This window comes from Melospiza georgiana, chromosome 1 (assembly GCF_028018845.1).
Source record: "Melospiza georgiana isolate bMelGeo1 chromosome 1, bMelGeo1.pri, whole genome shotgun sequence".
Taxonomy (NCBI): Eukaryota; Metazoa; Chordata; class Aves; order Passeriformes; family Passerellidae; genus Melospiza; species Melospiza georgiana.
In genome coordinates, this window is record NC_080430.1 from 36,136,701 (window position 1) to 36,160,180 (window position 23,480).

Here is a 23,480-nt window from a genome sequence, read left to right on the forward strand (position 1 = left end):
TTTGAGATAGATAGTTCACATTCGTATACATAGAAGCAAATATAAATGTAGCTTTTAGAGAGTGAAATCCCAGTCTACATTCAAGTTTTCAAATTATCAAGTATTTTCACGGTCAATTACATCAAAATAGGCCATGAGGGATAAAACACTGGAGGGATGCCTTGGAAAATGCTGCCATAATCCCAAACCATTGATCTGCCATTTTAAGATCTCACTGCAATTGTGGCAGAGGCACAAGACCTAGAACAGGACAGAGAACAAGGCACTGGACAAGAAAGCAAGCTTTGCAGTTTTACAACATGTTCCTTGGTAGCAGCCTCTGCAGAAGGGAACTGAAGGCCACAAACAGCACAGGGGGAAGAAATGTACTGAAGCGAGGAGCTACTGCAACTTACTGCTGTGCTGAAAGAAACAGAAGGTGGGATCTTAAGGCAGTGCTGCAGGAGATACTAAATCACAGCAAGCTACACATCTCCTGCTACTTGAGCCAAGAAAGGGGTGAGATTAACAACTTGGAATTCCTCTCTGGCTCACATTGTATTCACTCCTGAGAACAATGCAGAACAGCATTGAACAATATAACCATGCCACACATGCAGTGCAGCACTTGCTCCTTTCAACATATTTCATTAGATGACAGGTCTTGAAACCACTCTCATCCTCTGTGGTCCTGGATGTGTTGATTCTTCTCAGTCCTCACTTTTAGCACCTGTTCCTTCACTGAAGGCAAAGAGTGAACATTGCTGGCCACACGCTACAAAGATTCAGTGAGTGTGGTATTTGTCCAAAAGCCACATAATATATCTGCATACTCCCACATTTCCTCTAACTCTGAAAAAAAAATCCTGAAATTATTCACATAATTTGTGAATAATTTGTATTGGGAACAACTGCTAGAGAGCAGCCAGCTATGCTCATTCAAACTAAATATTTGATATTCACTTTAAAAATAAGTCTGTAGAAATTCCGTCCCAATCTCTTGCTGTAGAGACCTGGCATTTTCCAAATGCAGACCATGTTCTGTGCAGCAATCTTTAGTGAGTAACTCCTACACTAACTGGTGAACATAAGCAAGAGGAAAATATAGATTTACAGAGGTGTGTAGTTGATTGTTGTAGCTAAAAACCATTTTAGTAACTGGCGATAATGTGATTCAATATGAGTGATTTTAGTCCATCTCTGTTCAAGGCAGTGAAAACAAACAAAAAAAAGGTTCAGCGGTATTTTAAAAAGTAGGAATTCAGTCTCAAACTTACAGGCTTTACATTTACTTTGCAGGGAATACTACTTTTATTTTTATATCAACTGAAGAGTGTTTCTTTAAAATCACATTGTTTCATCAAGCCATCTGTTACTAGTAGCCAAAATTACAATTTGAACAATTTGCTGGTAATTTATTTTAGCACAGTATAAAACATTATCATATTATTGTTATTTTAAAAGTTATTTTTTCCCACCAGACAGAAGTAGGATCATTAAAAATATCAACTACATACTTTATAATCTATTTTTATCTTGGGCAAGGGGATGACTTGAAAGCTGATGGGGGCAAAGGATTATAAAAGCACTACCAGGCTCCTGGGAGAATCCTGAAAATAGTTTTGCAATGTCCATGGAAGATATATATCAACACCACTCTTCCAGGGCTTAGTCAAAAGAACACAAGTTGAAAGAAGCTTAAGCAGGAACAGATGTTTCCCTTCACACCAGGCTGTTTAAAATAGAGTATATGCTATTTTTTACCATCTCTTGTTATATATACACTAAGAAAATGTTAACAAAATGCACTTTAATAAATATTATCACAGCAGATTACAAACAGCTGAACTATTGATGTTGAGTTTCAAGTTCCACTTCATGACCATATCTACAGTTAACATCCAAATACTTTAAAAAAATAGGGGCTCTGTTTGCACTGAAAACATGCAGAAAACAAAGCTGTCAGCTAAGTGCTCAGAAATGGTTTTCATTACAATGCACTACAGAAATAATATTGTATTGTTCTCTTGCAAATACCCTGGAGAGTGAAGGTTTTGTGGTGGGATTTTTTTGGGTTTGTTTTAAGGACAGAAATTATTTTAGATGAGATTGAAATCACATCTAGGTAAATAATCCGAGGTAATAAACAAGACTCTAGAAGGGCCATTTTTTAGCCCCAAAGATAAATCTGAACTGCTTATTTATTTGAAGAACAAACCTCTGAGCAGTATTAAGCACTTAATTTTTTTCCCATTTTCTCTTTTACTGCCACCTGCTCTGACTGTACACCCTGCAGGAAACTTCTGAACAGACCAGCTAAAACATGTGTAAAATAAAGAATAATGCTTAGGATTACAACAACCATTTAAGGTCCCCTGGTACCAACAAAGCAAACACAGACTTCACAGAAGAGAGCCCTGTAAGACTGCAGCATCTGAGTCAAGAAATCCACAAACACACCAGTGTTCCTAAGAACCCATGAGCTGCATCTCTTTGTTCTTTCCAAAAAATAAATCTAATTTAAAGATTAAGACAAGAAGAATAAGTAATGAAAGAGACAAGAATACGACAAATGTTGGAACAGCTATATGAATCCCAGCATTTTTATTATTCTTGTTATTATCAGTAAAAAATTATAATATCAATAATGTTTACATTAGTTATTTTCTAGGAAATTGCAGAGTTTTGTCTTCTAATTTCTTTGTCATGCTGTTAACTTAAAAAATAATCATATAATATTAGGGAGACATTGATATGTTTATCTTCCATATCCTCTTGCCATTTCCTAATTAGATGCTGAAGAGAGTTGAAAAACTCAGAAGCTGAGAGTTCAGAATCATTTCATATTGCTTTCATGCAAAATACAGATATGAGAAGCCCCTTGTTTTGATCACACAAAACAAATTTTCATTCTGATGTGATATGTAGAAAATAAGTGAATCACTCCTCTGACTAGAAGCATTTATGGAAAAGATTTTAAAAACTCTTAAATTTCCCTAGGTATTTAGCTGTTATTTTAGAGGAGAAATCAAGGTCCTCCTAAATACTTCAAGCCTGCTTCAATCTTGCAACTTAAAAGAAGCTGGAGAATGAACCTGTGTCTTAAGAGCAACACTAACACAAAAATTCTTCACCAATTAGAACTGTAACACTGATGCATCTCCAGAAAACAATGCACATGAGCTAAGACCGCAGTAATTGTGAAGACTCCAAAACAGCTATGGATCAATGGAAGGGGAAAAAATCAAAAGAGCAGAAAAGAAGGATCTCAATATTTTAATTGAATCGCCAAAGTAGAGAAACATGCAGTGAGAGTGAGCTGTAGTTTTTCAGGGGGTGTAGCAGTTCCTTACCCATCCAGTCTCCTGCCTGAGGCTCCCCCCAATGAAGGGAGGGCAGGTAACAGCAGGGGGATCAAAATGCTCCAAGAAATGTCTCGCCCCTCAGAAGCACACTGAATTCAACTACAGTTCAGCAATGCATATTAATTTCCAGAGCATAAACTAACACTTGAAACATTTTCATGGCATAACTCATGCCAGTTTTACTCCTGGTAACATTTACTTTTCCATAAAACTGTCTAGAGAGCTCAAATACAGTAGATCCTTTCAGCAATGCAGGATGAGAGTTCTTCACACAAGTGTCAGTATTGTACAGCCTTTCTTTTAAAATAGTGCAATTCTCTGCTCAATTTGCCTTTGTAACAGAGAGAACTGGGGGTCACACTAGATCAAGTACATGGGTGGCAGCATCCAGCATCCCTGCAATGTATTCTCTTGGCAGATTCCTCCTTGGGGTCCCATTCACTTACATCTGAGAGGCACCATCGCTTCCATGGCCCAGCAATGTTATTATTAGGCAATAAAATAAATGTCAAGAAACTTACCAGCAAAGTCACTGTATCTGCAGGAGTCAAGATTATTTGTGGGGTGCTCTGGACTACAGAAGTTGTTCTGAGGATCAGTATAGGCAGTGACACGTTTACTGGCAAGCTTTGGAGCCAGTGGTAATGATTTTTACTCACTGAACTTGACCAAGACACAAGAGAGGCAACAGCAAAGAGCAGTTTTGACACACACTGTGTCATCCAGCAGATTTCATGGCACAATAAGCATCACAAAGGTGTTTCACAATGGCAGTCCTGTTACAAGTGGAACCAGCCCACTTCTGAAAATGCAGAACCAATTACTCATCTGTACTGCCTTAGGTTTGCTGAAAGAAATTAGACTCATTTCTGAAGCCAGTAAGAACAGACCAGCAGGGAGAGATCCATGTCCAGCCAAAACCACAAAAGATGCCTGCATTTGCATTTCAGCTAAGCTGCATCATTTTTAAACCATGATCTTCTGTGCTTAACATGCTTCCTACTTCCACAGGGACAAGAAACGTGAATCCTGCAATGGTGTCACACTGAAAAAAAGGCACCATACAAGAATTCCCTTTGATGATGCATTATTAAGGAGATAGCCAAGGATCCAAAAATGTGCTTCCTAAATTTTAAGAAGTTAAAACTGGGGAGACGTGGTACAGAAAGAATCCTCCATTTCTTAACCTGTCACCAACATGGCAAAAATGTGAACATAAGAGTAAAACCTTCTGCCTGTTAGTTCTAGACATGTACCAGATTGTAGATTCTAGACATGTATCAGATTGATACAGAAAACAGAGGTCATGAGAAATATATCTGGCATTCACATATGATTGTGTGTCCAAAATAAATCTTTACTTGGGATGTCAGCCTAGCTCCTCCTTCTCTTACTTGTCTCCATAGACTCCAGAGAACACTCTCAGATGAAAACATGATAACAGGATACACAGAAACAAAAAGCAACTAAGGAAGTAATTAAAAGCTACCCTATTTGACATGAGACATAAGTCTAAATATTACAAAATATGGTATCTTAGAAGTAACATCTCTACTTTCAACAATTTCAGAATGATCTGAGTCCCGGTGATCAAAGTTCAAAAGTTAGCTCTGCTTATTATAAAGCAGGTGAGAAAATCTTTAATGTCTGTTTAGTCTGAGAGCAAAAGACAGCAGTGTTAATACCAATACAGCAGTACAATATGTGCACAACAGTTTAGTTACTTCTTTCACTGCCCACAAATTATGCATCAAAGACACCATGGGACTGTTTGAGCTCTTTAGGACAGGTTAAGTCACTCTAGATCCACATGGGTATCAAAGAACAAGCACACTGTGGTGATTTTAAAGTATAGGAAAAGTAGATTTTATGCAACATCGTGTCCCCAATATTTAAATGTTCCCTGTCTTGCCATAGCCAGAAACCATGGCAGAAAAGTGGCAGAGACAATGGAGAACTGCAATGATGCCCAGCAGCACAGAAAGATCTCAGCCACAGAACAAAGGTTTGACCAGAGAGTCTTCTTTGGCATTTCCTAAATGTTTTATAGTCAACATTCTACTGAGACACTTTGTTTTGGTGAGCAAGAAGCATTCTCCAGGTAAAACAGCCTCCTTGTTACACATTATATAGAGTTATAGAAGAAAAGCACATATTACCTATTGTAAAATTGTATTGTGTTTGCAGAAGGAAGCAGTTAATATTCAATATTAAGTACAATTTCAATGCAACAAAAAGTCAGTCCAGAAGACGTATTAAAACTGCATCCATGTTCAAACTCAAGGTAAGTCATACTTGCTCAGCAGTGCACAATAAAATGAATAAAATTAATTTTCTTGGTCTATAGGAAATTTTTAGTAAGCTCAGGGAGAAAATTTTGACTTTTTATTCTATTTTGAAAATATGGCTATTCTATTTGGTTAGGAGTTTTTTAAATGCAGTAATTTGCAATACACTAAGATACTAAAACTGCTAAAAGGCTCTGTAATGAACAGCTTCTGAAAAAATAAAGGATTTCCCTATTCAATTAAAACATTCTATTAACTTCAATTGTATTCCACAGTTTGAGAAGAATTATAAGGCTGTTCATTTTTTAAAGAAAGGAAATGCCTTCTCTAACAGCTTTCTATTACTACTTTGTTTGAAGAACATTCTTTATTTTTCCATTTATTTTGTTTGTAAACATGATTTATATCTGGTCTATATGCCCTTAAAAGCAATGGATATTTTTGTTGCTCAGACAAATTAGTTAATATGACAATTAATTCCTACTCCCAAACAAGTCTTGTTTCCTGAGTTAGATTTACATGAAAGTGTTGAGACTTTCACAATGTGCATAATCAGATACAGTGACACAGCATGCACTTGACAGCAACAGCTTCAAAGAACTTCAAATTTCTCTACATCAAATAACATCTAAGGCTGAGCGACATACTCAACCTACAGAGAAACTGTAAATATACATTCTAGCTATTAAAATTCAAATTATTATCTTTCAAAAAGGGATCTTCATAACCCCACAATCAAATGGCTTCTATCAACAGCAACATTTCTATGTCTAGAAAAGCATTCTAAAGAGTCTCAGAATTGGATATCTATGGAAATAAGATGACTCCTGGATTGTCATTTTGTTTTTATGCTATCCATACTCTTTCTGAAGTTACAAATGCAAAGACATTTTCTGTTTCAATGATGCACAATTTTGCTACCAGTTGTGACAGTTATGCCTATTATTCTACTCTGACTCAAAGAACTGAAGAACAAAATCAAACATGTTGAAACTGGTACACAATAACTACACCAGTTTTTCCTAAGTATAAATATATTGAAATAATCCAAGATAACATCAGAATAGTAGTGTAATGACACAGTTCGACCTGAAACAAAATTTGGGCTCACATTTTTGAATGCTGTATGTGTTCAGAAAACTTCAGTTTGTTCTGATACCAAAATCTATGTATATTTAAGCATCAAATAGTTACAGCTACATTATTTTAATCCAGTTCTTAAAATTCAGAGTAAAAATAGAAGACTGAAGATCAGTGTAGTCTGTCAAGCTGAGTCCCCATCAAGCTCATAACGCCTGTGCTGTAGTTTATTCTAAAAATTTTATTAACTATTATCACTGCAAATGGACTAAAGCTAGGGAAGCATGCCTACTCACACCCTGTGGCTAAATAAATACACTACTCAGTGCTAGTTTATATAACATGCAACAGGACACAACAGATGCTGCAGAATTTAAAACAAGCACAATGTGGATCTGTTTTCACTAAAATGGACATAACCTGCTAATTTCCAGTCTGGCAGAATATTATAGTGTCAAAAATAATTTTAAAAAGAAGGCCATAGATAAAGAATCGCAGGGTTCTCTTCCAATTCCCTAATATATATTTAATACTTAATTGAAAGCAACAGTATTCTGGTTCACAAAAGTATTAGGGTTACCAATACCAGCTCTATGAAACACCATGTGATACTGATACAAAATTAAATAATCTGGGGGATAAAAGGCCTTTTAGGTAAAGCACTATCCAACAGGATATCTGGATACTAAAACCAGAAACTATATATATTGTTTCAACATAAAATGCACATTGTAGGACCATCTTCTGCATTGATATCATCTGTGGGAGGTCATTTTCCTGTGACACTACAAATAAGTTTTTAATAACAATAGGATCAAACTTGTTTCTCTCAAGAAGTATAACTGCTGTTCAGATACTTTAAATTACAAAACAACAAATTCTAGTACAGTATTCCAGGTGGTCCAAGTGATACATATTCCTACTGCCAAACTGACAGAACTAGAAACAGTAATTATAGTGCAAATAAAAGCAGACTGTGTTCTGGGGGGTTCCCCCCTTTTCTTTTTACTCACTTTCTTAATAAAATCAGGCATCTCCTTTTTCTGTGAAAGGTGGTTTAAAGAGGAGCAGCATTCTACCTCCAACACATATCCTTCACTATTGACGTCACCTTTTGAAGACCTAAAGAGGCAGACAGAAAAGAAGAATCAATTTCTGTTGTTACACTGGATACCCAGACATCCCATTTATATGTATTTCTCCTGCAGAGCCAAACTTCAGACAAAACTTTGGTTCCAATACATTCCTCCCACTGAGGTCAGTACAGTCATGACAAGTGGCAGCTACAGTATGTGACCCACATGCTAGGGGAGCAGATCACACCAATGACCACCAATGGTGGGATGCTTCAGGGATTTCCAGATTTCTTTTTCTGTCCAAGAAACATTTTGGCAGCCTGGCATCTACGGCCAACACCAAGGAGATGCAGGGGTGATAAAGCTCAGGATACACAAAAAGAAGGTTCCAATGCTATGGTCCGACAGATGGTCTGCACCCCATAACATGCATTTCAGACAGCAATTAAAAGAAACCCCTTCTCTTTATCTAGAACTATTTCAAGACAACATCTAAAATCAGGGGCTAATCAAAATAGTTTAACTTTCAGTCTTAGCTTATGTTCTGTTTTCAAGAAATGTAAAGCTGTGCCTGAAGTCCCCTTCTCTTTCAGAAGAGACTAACTCCTAAAATAATTCAAAGCAAATGCCATCTGCCATATGCATTTGCTGAACAAATGAGCACTGTGGAAATAAGGCATTGGTCAAAATATGCCAAGGGAATATTTGGAAGTTATACTGAATGATCTTCAGGAACACTCTGCAGACAGTGCTACTGAAGGCAGTTTTCATCTCCTCCTGCCTCCCATGAAAGGAAATTGATACACCTGACCAATAGAGGATGTCTAGACAATCACTTGCTTTCTCAGTTTTTCAGAAGAACACATGGAAGAACATTAAAAATAAAAGCAAGCTTATCATTCTTGGGATCAGTAACAAAGCAGTTAACTAACATTTCCCAGAGAATCAAAAGATCAAGTTCCAAGTGAAAAACTAATCCTGGCCAGCAGTTGTTTGATGCCTGGCTACCTAGAGGACAGAAAGAAAGGTACAGAAGTTTGAACTGGGAGTGCTGAGGAAGCAGCAAAACAGGGGCTGGGCAGGCTTGCCATGCTTGCAAAAGCCAGCCTGTGCAAAAGGCCTGTTCTGGGGACTGGGACTGTGTGACACAAAGCTTCAGCTGCAGATGGTCCCAGGGGCTTTCCCGAGACACTTGCAGCTCCCCGGAGCCGTGCGGTGCGTGGGCTGCTGACTGCAAACTGCCAGTGTTTCCTAGGCAATGCTGCAGACATCTGCTACATCTGATCCTCCCACTTTCACACAGGCCACACTCTCACCTCGTTGCTCTTATCTCACTTATACCTGAACAGGTGGTAGCAGACTGTGCATTGTTTGGTAACACTGAAGACCTTTCTCTATATTTGTTTTTTCCCTCTTTTCTAGGTTCTTCTTACAACCTCTGCTTCCATTCTCTACTTCATTCTGGACAAAAATTTTAACAAAGTGTTAAAATAGAAGTTAAAGTGTTCATGAAAACTCTCCAAACACCTTTATAGAATTTACACAGGTCATTACTGGGGGGCTAATAGTATTCCAGAACAGCTCCTCTGCAACAGGCACGCATAAATTAACTTAAGAGCAAGAACAACTTTGTCAAGAAAATAAAAAATCATTTTGAGAGGCACAGCATTTGTACTGCAGAGAATCATTTTTGCTGTTCTAAAGTCCTAGATAAGAAAATCCATCCTGTGCAGATTTTCTGCCACTGATGTAGAAATCCTCCCTGCAACTGTACTTACAACCAGACCTACTTTTTTTTTTTTTTTTAGTCTGAATATGACAAACAGGAAAAGTAGCCCTGATGTTATCTAGCCACGTTCTAGACAGAAATAATATGAACTAGGGCACTCTAATGCTCAAGCAATCAATTAACTATCAATGCTGCCACTCAACGCTGTAAAGTCAAGTCCATACAACATCAAGTGGAGCAAATGCAACTCTCCAGTGCTTTGGCTGTTGTATAACTACAAACCAGAGGTGTGGTACCAACAGGCAGCAAGGAACCAAGCCCTTTTTAGACAACCAATTCCATCTTAAGGGGACAACTGCATAACACTATAAATGCAAGGAACAAATATCTCCACTATTTCCCTTCTTGGATAGAAGCTCCCTTCCAGCCCAACTGAGGAAGCCACTCCCCTCCCTGAGACTGTAAAATGCTGCAGCCCAAATTCAAAGTCAAGATATCAAATCCAGGAAATTAAGTATGTGTCATGCTATTTTATGTGCCCACCCATTTGGCAAAGGCTGTTCATAACTCTGGCACTGCTGTGACCCACATGAAAATTCACTACTCTAATTCCTCTGAAAGAATGAGACAGACTGCATTTTAAAGTTTAAATCCCCTGGCTACCTGAAAAAAAATCTTTTTCAACCTGTATTGATAAAGTTTATAGACAGGTACAAGGAAGAGAGAAGCTGGCCTTGAACCACTCTCTCCTAATTCCTCTCCTCCCCCTGAACAGCTCTCTGAGCTCTGATTTTGTGCAATTTTTTGAGGACTTGCTTCCAACCTCTCTGAAAGGAGTAAGAGTTATCTGAGATACAGATTATATGCATAAAAATATAGTGCTTATTACTGCAGCTGCTTAAAATGTCCTGTTTAACTCCTTTAAAAAGCACTTAACTTTAAAATACACTTGCTGCTTGAAAATATTTAATTGGAGACAATTTACTCCTTCTGTAGCAGTTTAGGGGCTACCTCTGCACTAGGGCTCATGAAAGAAATGGCATCAAATATGATTGCACTCTGTTATGAACATTATTTTACAGAACACACTTAGCAGATCCTAGTAAAGGCTATAAAATTCTTAGTTAATATCTTCCAATAGAAAGACTCTCTATTTCCAAGAAGTATTTTTCCATGCACTCAAGTAAATTATGTCTGTATTTGTTAAAAGCAAGTCTTTGTTTATACTGGTAGTTTTTACCTTTTTAGGAAAGATTTAAAAGCCTGCTATTCTGTCAAAAACAAACAGAACAAGAGCCATACCTTTTCATGTGAAAATAATAAATACCTGTGGATGTCACAGACCACAAAAATAATTTTCTGAGTAAAGCTACGTGGGCAATGAATTGTTTCCAGTCTCTATGCAATAAACAGTGCATTTCATATGTGTATCAAAAAGTAGTCATAAATATCATAAAAGTCTCTCATTAAACTCTTCAAATATTATTAGTACAGCCATAGAGAAAGTGATAATTATAGATACAGCTAAATTCTGTATTAACAGAAATTAATATCATCTTAGTTTTATTAATTTAATGGGACTACTTTTAGGACCACTTTCATTAGAAACTATGAAACAGGACCCCCATAAAATCTATCAAGATCCCCGAAGCCAGAGAAAAAGTCCAAAGAGTACAGTTCTGTGCACTTGCATTCCTCTGCTCTTTTCTGAAAAAAGACTGATGTCAATCGTGAGAAATAACCCAATAATCCATACCCAGGAGTCTCTTACCAGTTTTATAGCACAGGATGTTACTGGGAGTCCAACATATAAAATACTTTAAAATTAAAGCAATGGTTTATGTAAAGCTGATTTTCACTTTCCCATCATAAAATATTTCTCAACAAAAAGGAGAAAAGAGAAATGCTGAGATCAGTTTAGTCAAAAAAATATGTAAGCTCCAGCAGTTCTGAAGATCTTCCTTTTCTTCTGGATGCACAGTCATCAAGTTCTTCATTTTCTTTTCCTCCTCCTAAGTTGGAAAACTGAATCTTCCTCCCTTCAATCCTACAAACATTTGGGTGTTTTGTATTACCTTTATTCCTCTGATTTAAAAAATGGCTGGGTTAATTAAAAAAGGTCCAGCTCTGAGAGCAGCACACCTGGATACACAAATGCTGTGCCCTTCCTGGAAGGCAGATGAACTGGAGAAGCTGCTACGTCCAGACTCACTACAACACCCTGTACTCACTGTCACACGTTTGGGATGCCTGAGAGGGAACACAAGGGACAGTGTGAACAACACCAGCACTTTCCCTGCTGTGAGGAAGGACCCTGGGTTTAATTTGTTTTTGTTATATATTGTTTGTTTATCATTAACAATTTTCCTGGAGAAGGGCTCTTCTGCCACTGAAGGTAAACTCAGAGCTCGCCATGGACAACCTTAATCATAGGATGGCAAAGAGTTGAGGTGGAATTTCAGTCTACCTGATGCTGAGCAGAGGGTCAGCATTCACAGGCCTGGTGGTGTGGGGGTAGAGGGTACCCTTAAATTTTACCAATATGGAAAGGGCTGAGGACCACAGACTTCCAAAAAGTGTAATCCTGAATCCTGAACAGGGCTTCTAGTGCCACTAAACAAGAAGACTGTACATTGAATAAATAAGATTTTAACTTATAATTGGAAATTCACTGGCCAAAAATATGTTACAATGGTTGTTTCACTAGGTTGTCATTTCCTGCACAGCTGTTTGCTGTTAAGCACCATTTCATGGTAGAAAAACCATAACCAGCTGTGGAGAACCAGTAACTCACGCAGTAACTATTAAAGCTGACAACTTGGTGTCCCTTACAGACTGGATTTCCAGCCCTTTTCAGATACAAGAAGGAACTGAAGAAGCCAACATTTGGTCCTAATCTTCCTGAAGTTCCCAATGCCCATGAGCTCAGCATGCCAAAACACACTTGCAAAACTGCAGAGATGCTCTAAAATTACTATTTCATTAAGATGATGCTAAGAATGTGAGCAGAGTTTTGAGATTTTCCACTACACAGGAATAGCTCTACCACTCAAATAGAACTGTACATTCATAACAAACTGGTCCACATTACAAGAACAGTAAAACCACACCAAAGTGATTAACATGAGCAGCTGATATCTCTACAATTTCAGGTTAAATTTCCAGCAAAATTAGAGTATCTGAAAACGAAGAACTCAACAACTAAAAATCCATAGGTTTTATGATGCCCAGCCAAAAACCACACACCATTTTTTATAAAAATAGAAGCAGGTATATTGCATGCTAAGAGCCAAGTCTAACCCATGTGACACTTTTTTAATGTTATTACCTAAACGTTTTCTTTATTATAGGAAATCTTATCACTGGAATAAATATTATTTGTTAGTAAAATTTATAAACTTTTTTTAATGACAGTATATAAAGTTTCTTCAGAGAAGTTTGGGCATGTATTGGTACACAGGCATCTTTAATGTGCAGTGTTTATAATTTTCAGAATACAGATGAAAGGACATTTATTTTGGGTCAATGTTAGAAGTTATTGTGAGGAAATAAGTATTTCTTTGAACTTGTAACAGATAACAAGCCTTCAAAACTCAAACCATTGTCCTTTGAGCTAAAAGAAGATAACTGTTGACTCTTGGGCATGGAATAAATATTATCTTTTCATTAAGTTGAAATCAGCCTGCTGAGAGCAACAACACAGACTACATTTGCACACAAACCTGTATGATCCCTAATGCTCATGAAGGCAAATTCAGACATTTCTCATCTTCAAGCTTAAATCCTACATGAAAACCAAATAGACACATACACACAGAGATGCATTTATATTCAAAATAAAAATATATTTTATCTATGCAAAGTACCTACTTTCACCAAAGTGAAAACACCAAAGAGAAATACCAGCAAAATCAGGAAACTGTAAAAATCTTTGTTTACTATTAAACTTTTGAACTCAGTCTGTCATATTCCTTCGCAGATAAATAAAGTTGTTGTTATCCAACTGATGATAGTTTGAATTTGTCAGGACTAACAGATACAGGAATTATAGAAATAGAATTAGAATCATCTCATCAAATGAATCTCTACAACACTCGACACCTCATTATTTTGCAGAAAGGGAAAACAGCTGCAAAGCTGTTTGAGGTCAAAACAGAAATTTAGAACATTTAGAAACTCTAAAAAAATTATGATTAAATTAAACTACTTAGTCTACTTCTGCAGTGCAATGCTTCCCTGTTGGTTGCTTTACTGACTGAAGGCAAAACCTGTAGATGGTACATCCTAAGACACAGTTGGAACAATGGAGAGAAATTCTTTGGAATACCATTTATAACCCCTGCTTCTCTATCATGGTGCAATAAAGCATCTGCAAACATGTCAAAACTATTATAAGCAGACAGTTTATGAGCCCCAGATCCTATACCTTTCCTGGTAAAAGAGAATGGAGGTTGCTTTCCAGTGCTGAACACTTAGAAAGGGACATCAAAACATTTTAACTGACACTGAATTTTGAAACTTTAAGATACCAGACAGGGGTATCACACTACAGATTGCTGGGAACAAGTTAAAGCTGCTTTGTGCTATGGTTTTGTTGTAAATTTGTTCAGGGGCTGACTTAGCAATTTCTCTACAGGAAACAGATAACCTGCAACAGCCACAAGCTGTCCAAAATAAGAATGCACCCAAGACACCTGCACAGAGCTTGTTAAAAAAAAATAGCCAGTGAGTGTGGAAATAAAAGGTCAAGGAGAAAAAGGTTATTGCAGACACAAAGAACTACTGATTTCTGCTCCTGGGGGAATGTAAGAATGTGTTATTCTCCTCATCTTGGTTAGCCAGGACCTCCCAAACACACGGACCTCCCCCCACTCCTTCCATCAGCAGAGCGCCACTGTCACACGTTCACACTTTTCAGGTACCAGCTTTTATTCCCTTTCCTGAGATTCTAAGTGTAAATCAGTGTGAATCTACTCTTCTCAAGCAGGAGTGTGAACAGCAGGCCACACCTACGCTTCACTCTTGGGGCTTTCCCTAAATTCAGAAAAAAAAAAAATCTGCAAAAACCAGGGCTCAGAGTTTTCTTCACACAACTGATACAAGATTCTTCAAGATTTCTTCCTCAAGAAACCCACATACCTCAGAACTCAGCACAGACAATAGAACAGACAACTGCCTTTGAGTTAAGTCCACTGAAATTTAGAGGGGGAAATAAAGTATTCATGAGCATTGAATGTATTATTCTTTTATCTGACTATATTCTATGTGACTTTCAAACCACTTTCCAATCAACTGCTTAGTGTACACCATGCCATTAGATGCTACAGAAATATTTAAATTTATTATATTAAATTTAATGAGAGCAGTGGCAGAGTTTTTTAATAACTTGTTAGGCTACCTTCATGCCCAGTGCCTCTAAAGAGTTAAACACCCCTACATTTATTTCACTTACTTTAATTGAACGTGATGCCTTCTGCACTGCAAACAATTACATTGTTGATTTTTTAAAAAGCTGTCCCTTAATTCCACAGTTTCCCTAACACTTTCAGTGGATAATCCTTGATTTTCAACACGTACACCTTCCATACATGATAGGGATGTGTCTTCAAACATCCTACAGCAGGAATGACTCCTATATCCATATTTACCACAAATGATTACATAGCCAAGATAACAAAGCCAGCAATACCAGATTAAACAGAAAGCTATCAAAGTGACTTTAAAAGTCACCTTAATGTACAATGCCATTGCAAATTCACTAGGAATATTGTGAAGCTACACAACAATGGCAAAATAGGATAAAAATAACACTAACAGGTGATTTCCATGAATTCTAATGCACAACATGCCTCAGCACTACCTTTTCCATTTTATTGTTGAACAAATTCAGGCACTGCAAATCTCACTGACAGCAGCAGCATGGTGTTCCTGATATCCCTCACCTGCTGCAGCTGGCACAGCCTCTTCCTACCTTTGGGGGGGCAGAGCTATAAAACTAAGTCCTCAAAGCACAAATCAACAGTATTAATTTTAAACCATAAAACTGACACTGAAAGATGCAACACTGACTAAAGACTAATTCAAGCATTCAGTCTCTGTATAGATGGAATTGGCATTAATTACTGTAGGCACTAATGCAACAATTTCATTTCTGTTCCATTCAGAGAACAAAAAAAGGAAGGTGGAAAACACACTCTGTATCTGCCTGACAATGGACAGATGAAGTGCAGAGCGTTGCAGCCACCTGGGGTGAAACACCTGCAGTGAGAAAAGAGCTGCAGCCTCAGGTGTTCTGCAGGAAGTGCCCAGGCTCCCCAAGGATGGGCTCCACACCAAGGTACAGAGTTTTTATGACTCTTGGCTCCCCATAAACACCATACCACCAAAGGGATGGATTTGTACTCCACAGTATAAATGATGTTACCAGTGATCCTACAACTGTGGCTGGACTACTTTTACTCCTAAAATCTTATGACAGAAATAAACATTCATCTGATCTTAGCCTAAGCAGATCTAATTTCTACCCATGATTTAACTGTGATGTACAGAGACTGCCTTGAGATGACAAGACACCTGACAGTCCTCAGGGGGAAAAATATAATTTCATCATTATCAGCAGTGTGATGAGAAAGGTTAATTAAAACAATTACAGTAGGTCTTTTTTCTTCATTCTGTTAGATATTTTCAGTCCCCAGCTGTTTGTGGAATGACATGAACTTGCAGTTCAGATACAGGTGGTCTCTATGCAGGCCATAGTTATCTGAAATCTGTGCAACACCCACTCTCTTCATCACACTTGGCAATGCAAATATTCGTTGCACTCACACACTATGGGAGAAGCTGCTTCCATACTCTCAGCCAAACTCAGGAACATCTAAGCTACATGAAACATCAAACTGATGCAATTTCCCTTTCGGTACCTGTTTTTTTCCTGCTTCACCACGTCCCTTCCGCTTCCCTAGGCAGTCAAAAATGACAGATAAGAAAATGCAGAGAAATGGACTGTGACTGTAAAAGGAAATATAATTGGTTCAGGACTCTCTCCTGTCTTCAGTTTTGTACAGTCATTTACAGCTGTCTAAAGCCTGTGACACTGGCACCCAAGTGAGTGAGCAGGCAATTAATATTTTGTACTCCTCCACAATCCCTCTGCACAGAAGTGAACTACTGGACACAGTGTGAGAGCAGTGACACTGAGCACTCTGGCTTGAGGACCACATCAGTGAGAAGGAATGGGCTCTTCCCTGACAGGCCTTCAGAGCTCAGTCCTAGAAGATGTTGAACCCTCAAGACCCCTAACCAACAGAAGTCCTTAAGCACTTATTTAGCCTTACAAACTCATGCATGTAAACACTTTCATTGCTTGCAGCATGTGTAGGCAGGGAAGACAAGGCCCCAAAACCAAGCAATCTCAGCCCACCGTCACTCAAGTCCACCGTATAAACCAGCTACATCCTTTTCTTCAAGCATCAGCACAAAGAGAGGGACCAGGATTGCCAGATGGAGGTTTAATTATCTGCCAGCCTTCAGAATTGGTCATGGTAAGAAGGGCTGGACTGGGGAATGCAGCTGGTGTAGGAAACTGGAGAGAATGGCTGCAACAATACAGGTAGCTGCAGAATTGGGGATGGTCAGATAATATTAAATTAGGTTTTAAATCATTAACTAAAAATCATATGTGTACAAATATCCACATTTCAATTTTCTTCTGGGCTATTTAACAGCACATCCTATAGATTTTTTTTAGAAATCAAATTAAATCATAAAAGATCAGAATTCCTGTTTCTTTATCTGTCTTCAGATTTTATGTAAGATATTCTTAATGCATTTTTATAAGTGCACAAAGCAGGAAAGCAATCTTTTTATTTATGGAGTTTGCACTGACTAAAACTTGGACTGTTTAGAGGAAAGCAGGGCCTAAATTCTACACATAAATTTAAGAAGTATGCATTAGTACTACAGTTCTCAAATTAATTGTGTTAACTGTAACCGTCTAAACACAAAATATGCCTTTTCTAAGCAAACAATTCTCCTGTCATAATTTAATCTAATAAATTTTTAAAGGGTACCAACAAGACCATCCTCACAAACTGTCATGCATAGGGCTTGTTTGTTTGCCTCTCATGACAACACATCCCAAAATACAGAGCATATTTCAACTTGTTATTCTCCAAGTCGCCTGCCAAACTGCAGACAAATTGTAAACATGAAGAACATGTTAAGCCTATTCAAGCCCACAAAAAAAAAAAAAAAAATCAAGTCTTGCACAGTAAACTCTGCTATAATTTCCTGATGTAGGTCAAAACTCAGCAGGAAATCACATTGTCTATTTTTATCCCAGTTCACTGGAAGTGCTTTACCTTTCTGTTTTCTTGATAAGCACGGCCCTGAAGATTTGTTCCTGGGGAGTTTTCTCTTTTTCATCAGTTGGTTGCACAAAAGGGTGGACAGCAGCCAAGACAAAGCCCTGCTGGTACAATTCTTCCAGCTGAGCTGGAAGATCATACAAGGAGGAGAGCTTGATTGCAGATGATCCTGGCAGCTCAGCTGGAAACAAAAAGAAATTGGTCAATAATCTGACACTAGACTATCATGTATTTTAAAATCCAGACTCTTCAGAGTCAAGTAAGCTTCACACTGATCTACAATATTAACACCAAAACTGACCTTTCCTGAGACCCATTTTGTATTTCATATTTTAAGCAGGCTGTCTTGGCGAAGGACTTGTATTACACAAGAGACTCGTGCAATTAAACAAGAAATCAGATACATTAAAATGCCAAATCCACTACACAGCCTGGCAGAGATTAGTTGAAGAATTTAATAAAAACAAGGCAGTTGGTCAAAAGATATTCTAGGTTTTAGTAGTTGTCATAGTAATGCAAGTGAAGAAGAGTAAGCCATGAGTCAAAAAAAACAAAACAAGAGAAAAGAGTCAATAAAGGCAGAACATGTCAAATTCAAAAGCTATAAAAAGAAGTATCAATCTACACAAAATCAGACTAAGAGATCTCTGATGCAAGGTGCTGATGAGACCAAGTATCTGCCAAAATGTCTGAAGATATTTTTGTAGGTATATTGATAATAGGAACACTGAGTGATGCATACCTATAGCAATGAGAAACCTTTTAGAATAAACACTAAATCTTATACCTCAGGGTTTAAGCAAACCCATACATATTAGAGGTGAGGATGAGACATAGTATATGAAAATAATCCTTCCCCAATCTGCTTACTGCAAGGTTTATGCCATCCTGTCAAGTGTTTGTTGCTGACTCCTGTCAGACACTTGACATACACATGGATATTTCAGTCAGTATAGCAATTGCCCTTATTTCTTTGGAGTCTTGTGGGATTCAAAAGAAAATCCCATAAATCACCTAAAACAATCTTTTATTCCTTTCTTCTCTGCATCAGTAATTCCTCATACACTTTTCATATTTTATGGGAAACAACATCTCTCTTTCCTGACCTTTGCCTCTTCATTTCCATCTCACTTGGAGGGTATTTATTATGTCAGCAAAACCACACCAGGGCATACAGGGTGGTGAGGTCCTGGGTGTTCTTCCCTCCCACTAAAGAAACCAGGAGGGAGGGGATGCGGAAAGAAACACAACAAATGCTGCCAGCACCTTCCAAGCCTTTGCTAAAAAAAAAGCACTGGAGAATAGTTTGTATGAAATAAGTGGGCAATGCAAAATAAGGTTTCATTGTATACTGCTTTTTCCATCAAACTCTATGGCTACCCTTTATGAATAATTTAAGGAGTTATCAAAAAACTAATAAATATTCAAACCAAATAATACCAAGGAATAATTTAAATAATAATAGAATAGATCTGCTTAGTATGTTTTTTTCCTCATGTAAGACCATGTTCCAGAAGGGAATAATGGAACTTTCTGACCAGGAGTTTAAGATGTAGAATTTTTTATTATTTTTACAAATAAAATGAGATCCAAGCAACATGCACATTGACAGACAATAGGGCTCTACCTTCTACAACAGCATACAAATCACTTCAGAGTCATAAAAAGAGACAGCACAATGAATAATGCATAATAAATAATAAACCAAACAGTTACTTACTGGAGTCTACTGGGGATAAAAATAGGGAAACCCAGATTTTAGAGAATTCCATTTTTCCTCTTGTACTCAGAGACTCCAAATATTTTTGACTACACTGCAAGTAATTAATTTCTAAATGAGGGGTTTACTTGGATACAATGGAATGACTAAACACTACTCAGTACTGTTAATTCTGCTCAGAGTGCTCCAATTTTTAACCATCCCCTATGAAAACTGATGCTCGCCTGGAGTATGTATGTAGCATCAGGATTCTTCTGAGGATAGCTTGAGTAAGATTAGTAAAAAGTCTAGTCATTAACATGGGAGACTGGCTGCTTCCTCCTAAAAGCTAAACATGAGGAAAAAGTGTGGAAATGCATGTAATTTGAGCCTTGGGATGTAACTTGATTAAAAAAGAAACTTAATAGAAAATAGAAATGGGTGGGATCATCCAGCTAGTTCATCCTGCTACCTAGAGGCAGGATCAGTTCTAGTTTAGTTGTTTCTCCGTTTTTCTCATCTATTTTTAAAAACCTTTAGTAATGGAAATTCCACAAGCCCCTGAAGTCATTTTTCAGCACTTCTCTATTCTTCCTACTTAAAACCCTTTCCTAGCACGTGGCCTAAATTTCCCTCTCCTAAATTCATGATTGCTACTTCCCCACAAGAGTATTCCTTTTCTGCAACAGCATTTCATAACTCCTAACACCATTCATGCTTGAAATCTTACTTTCTTTATACTGTATAAACTCACTCCTTTCAATGCTCCTGCTCTCCTGTATTCTTTATTTCTAAGTAACTTTTGATGTTCTCTCCTGATTCTCTTCAACTGTCCACATTTTTCTTCAAGTATAGTACCTAATTTTGACCACAGTGATCCAGCACAAGCCTCACCACTGCTCTGTAGAATGGAAAACTCTTAACACTTACTACATCTTATGTCAGTTTACATCATCCCAGGGGAAAAAAAAAAAAAAAACAAAGGAAATTCTTCTCCCCATAACTAACAGAGGCCAATTTTCCTGTTCTTTGTGAATTTTAGGATTTTTCCTTTCAGTTCTCAAGGGCCATTCTGGGTTCTGACTTTCACAGAATGAACAGCACTTCTCAGACTGGCAAACTGTAATAAACATACTCAGCAGTCATTGCTGTAATAGTTAATGGAAACCATGAATTTTAACAGACTCTGACCAGAACAATTTTAAGCCTTACAGCTAATACATCTTTTTGATTTGACACTGAACTACTGCTAAATTCTCCTCAGACAAGAGATCCTTCACAGCAGAAAGACAAGTTCCTGTTACACAACTGATGCCCACAAGGTCTATGAGTTTTCTGGACCTATAGACTTGTGCTGTGCATTCTTGTTACTCTCCAACTGGTTTGAGTTGTGCAGATTCCTCCCCAGAAATCCCTGCTACACATCATCCTCTGGGTATTTCATAACACATTTTTTCCAGTATCTTTCTGGGCATTAAGTTGAGCTAACAATCTCACAAAACTCTTTCAATGTAGGTTAAAAAAGGACATCACATTTTGCTACAGAGTTGTATTCATTCTTCAACAGTCTTCAATCTTAAACTATAAAATTTCAATTATTTCTTCAGCTAATTCCTCTACAGTGCATACCTGTAAGTTTGGCCTACTTGGAAACATCTAATTTATCAAATCAGTGGTCAATCTAGTCTTTCCTTACTTTACCTTAGAAAAATGCTAACATTTTCAGAAAGCCTTACCTAATTTCCAGTAAAATATATTAAAATGCTTGGTTTAGCTGTTAAAGAGAATTCTAACTATATCATTTTAGAAGTAAAAGGAAGCCCAGAATTGTGTACAAGCGGGACTAGTTTAAGGTAAAAGAGCAAATGAAAAACTAAATAAAAACTTGTATAACACCAGTGCTTATAAGCCTTTATTTTGCCAAAAGATAATGCTGACTTCTTTTATCAGCCTCTTTTTTGCTTTTGAACTGCAGTGGCTCTAAGCTTTAGGTTCTGGTCCATATTTGCACATTTATTGTTGTATTTCTCAATGTGGCCTCAGAAGATTCCTTTCTTTATCATTTAGATGAGTGTGTAAGAAACTTAAATGTAAATGAATGAAGACACATTCTTCATTTTGGTTAAGGCTGAAGGTGGAAATAGTAGTGCTAGCTGCCTTTGGACTGGATCACCAGATAAATTAGTTTGTTGCCTGATACATACAGAAGACTGCAACTTTACAGACTCTTTAAAAAGAAAGAAAGTTTGTGTTATACAACTGATATCTGTAAGGTGACTTTCCTGGGTCTAGGGACTTGTGCATTCTTTGCTGCTAATGGAAAAACTTGACCAGATATTCTCACTTACCCTCATCTTACCACAGAGAAATCACTAAGAGGAGCAAATTTCCATAAAAATCTACAGGTTTTCATGTGTATTTGAAAGTGGTCATTTCTGTAGCTCCAAAAAGCAATTTATGGGAATAAGAGAAAGGAGGCACAGACTACTACCAGGATCCCGAGGGACTAAGAGCAGGCTGAGAAACAAGACTGGGAAGACAGATTTTGAAGAGGGCTTCTTCCTGTGTTAAGGAGCTCCTCTTTCCCTCCCAGTGGATCATCCAGGGCTTCTACCACCAAGAACAAACAGCCACTGACTGGCTTTAAACTGAAGCATCTCATGTGACCTCTGACAACTGTGCTATAGTCCACACTAATGAGGGAGACACCTCCTGATCAAATACTAAGGGAGTTACAGCTACAGTCTATAAAAAGTAGCCTGATTTTTGTGATTGTTTTAATAACAATAGATTTGGGTACCTTTGAGATGCTGTAAACCAACACTGTAAGAAAGAAAAGTATAGTATGCCTTATAAAATAATCCCTGGATTTACCTATTAGCCCATGCTTAATGACACCCATCATCAAATACAAGACATCTTTATATAATATATGTACTCAACAGAATTACGTGATTTTAACTCTATTCTATTTGATAAACTGCAACTTCCTCTTCCTGACACTTACATTTAAGACAAAGATAAAATGAACTTTATTATTTTTTTATATCTCCTATTATGTGAATGATAGCTATGCCCCAGAAAAGCTGAAACGTTAAATGCCAACATGGCATTTATTTAATTTCTCTTTACTGAAATGGTCAGATCTGAGGTCAAATTTGGGTCTTGGTTTCTTTGTTTCTTATCCTTAATACTTTATTTAAAAAAGAAAGCATATAGTTCTACTTTAAATTTCTATTATCCTCTCTATCTACTACCCTGTAACATTAGCTTAGTTTGCTTACCCCAACAATTAAGTGTTGGGATTTTTTGGTCTTCATTTTTCAACATGTTTTTCTGATTAAGCCTTTATGCTCTTATTTCAGTCACAGCTGCTATAGGCGGATGGAGCCCTTAATGACAGTTCACATTAGAGGTGAAAATGTTCCACAAAAATAATGGAGACTCCTTTTAACTACTCCTTGTTACCTTTTAAAGTTTTCATGTTCATCTGCATTTTAAATGTTCCTCAATTTATTATGGAACATTAAATAAGCCTTTTTCATAGAATCACAAAATAGTTTGGGTTGGAAGGGACTTGAAAGATCAGCTAGTTCCAGTCCCTCTGCCTTTGCATTAAAACAATCAAAGATCAAATCTGGGTCTACATAGATTGCACACATTCTCTGTCCACACCAGGTACAGAAGAAAACACTTTGCTCAAGGTGTGACACATCATGGGGTCTGAAACAAAGGCAGATTGGCAAACTCAACAGACTCACACTATTAAGTGATGTAGCAACTCAGTTACCTGGTAGCTGCATCCATATTACTTCTATTTCATAAAATCACAGAATGGTTTGGGTTGAAGGCTCTTTAAAGATCATCTGCTCCAATTCCCACAGCAAGGCCCATGGAC

At 37.5% G+C, this 23,480-nt stretch overlaps 1 protein-coding gene across 2 annotated transcripts in view; it reads right to left on the minus strand.

Moving 5' to 3' along the window:
* RFTN1 (raftlin, lipid raft linker 1) overlaps positions 1-23,480 on the minus strand; it is a 95,457-nt gene that overhangs the window by 37,330 nt on the left and 34,647 nt on the right. For both annotated transcript variants that reach the window (XM_058040195.1, XM_058040187.1), the window contains exons 3-4: positions 17,878-18,064; positions 7,726-7,834 (exon numbers count right to left, since the gene is read on the minus strand). In XM_058040195.1, coding sequence (XP_057896178.1) covers positions 7,726-7,834; positions 17,878-18,064 — 296 coding nt within the window. The remainder of the gene's footprint in view (positions 1-7,725; positions 7,835-17,877; positions 18,065-23,480) is intronic.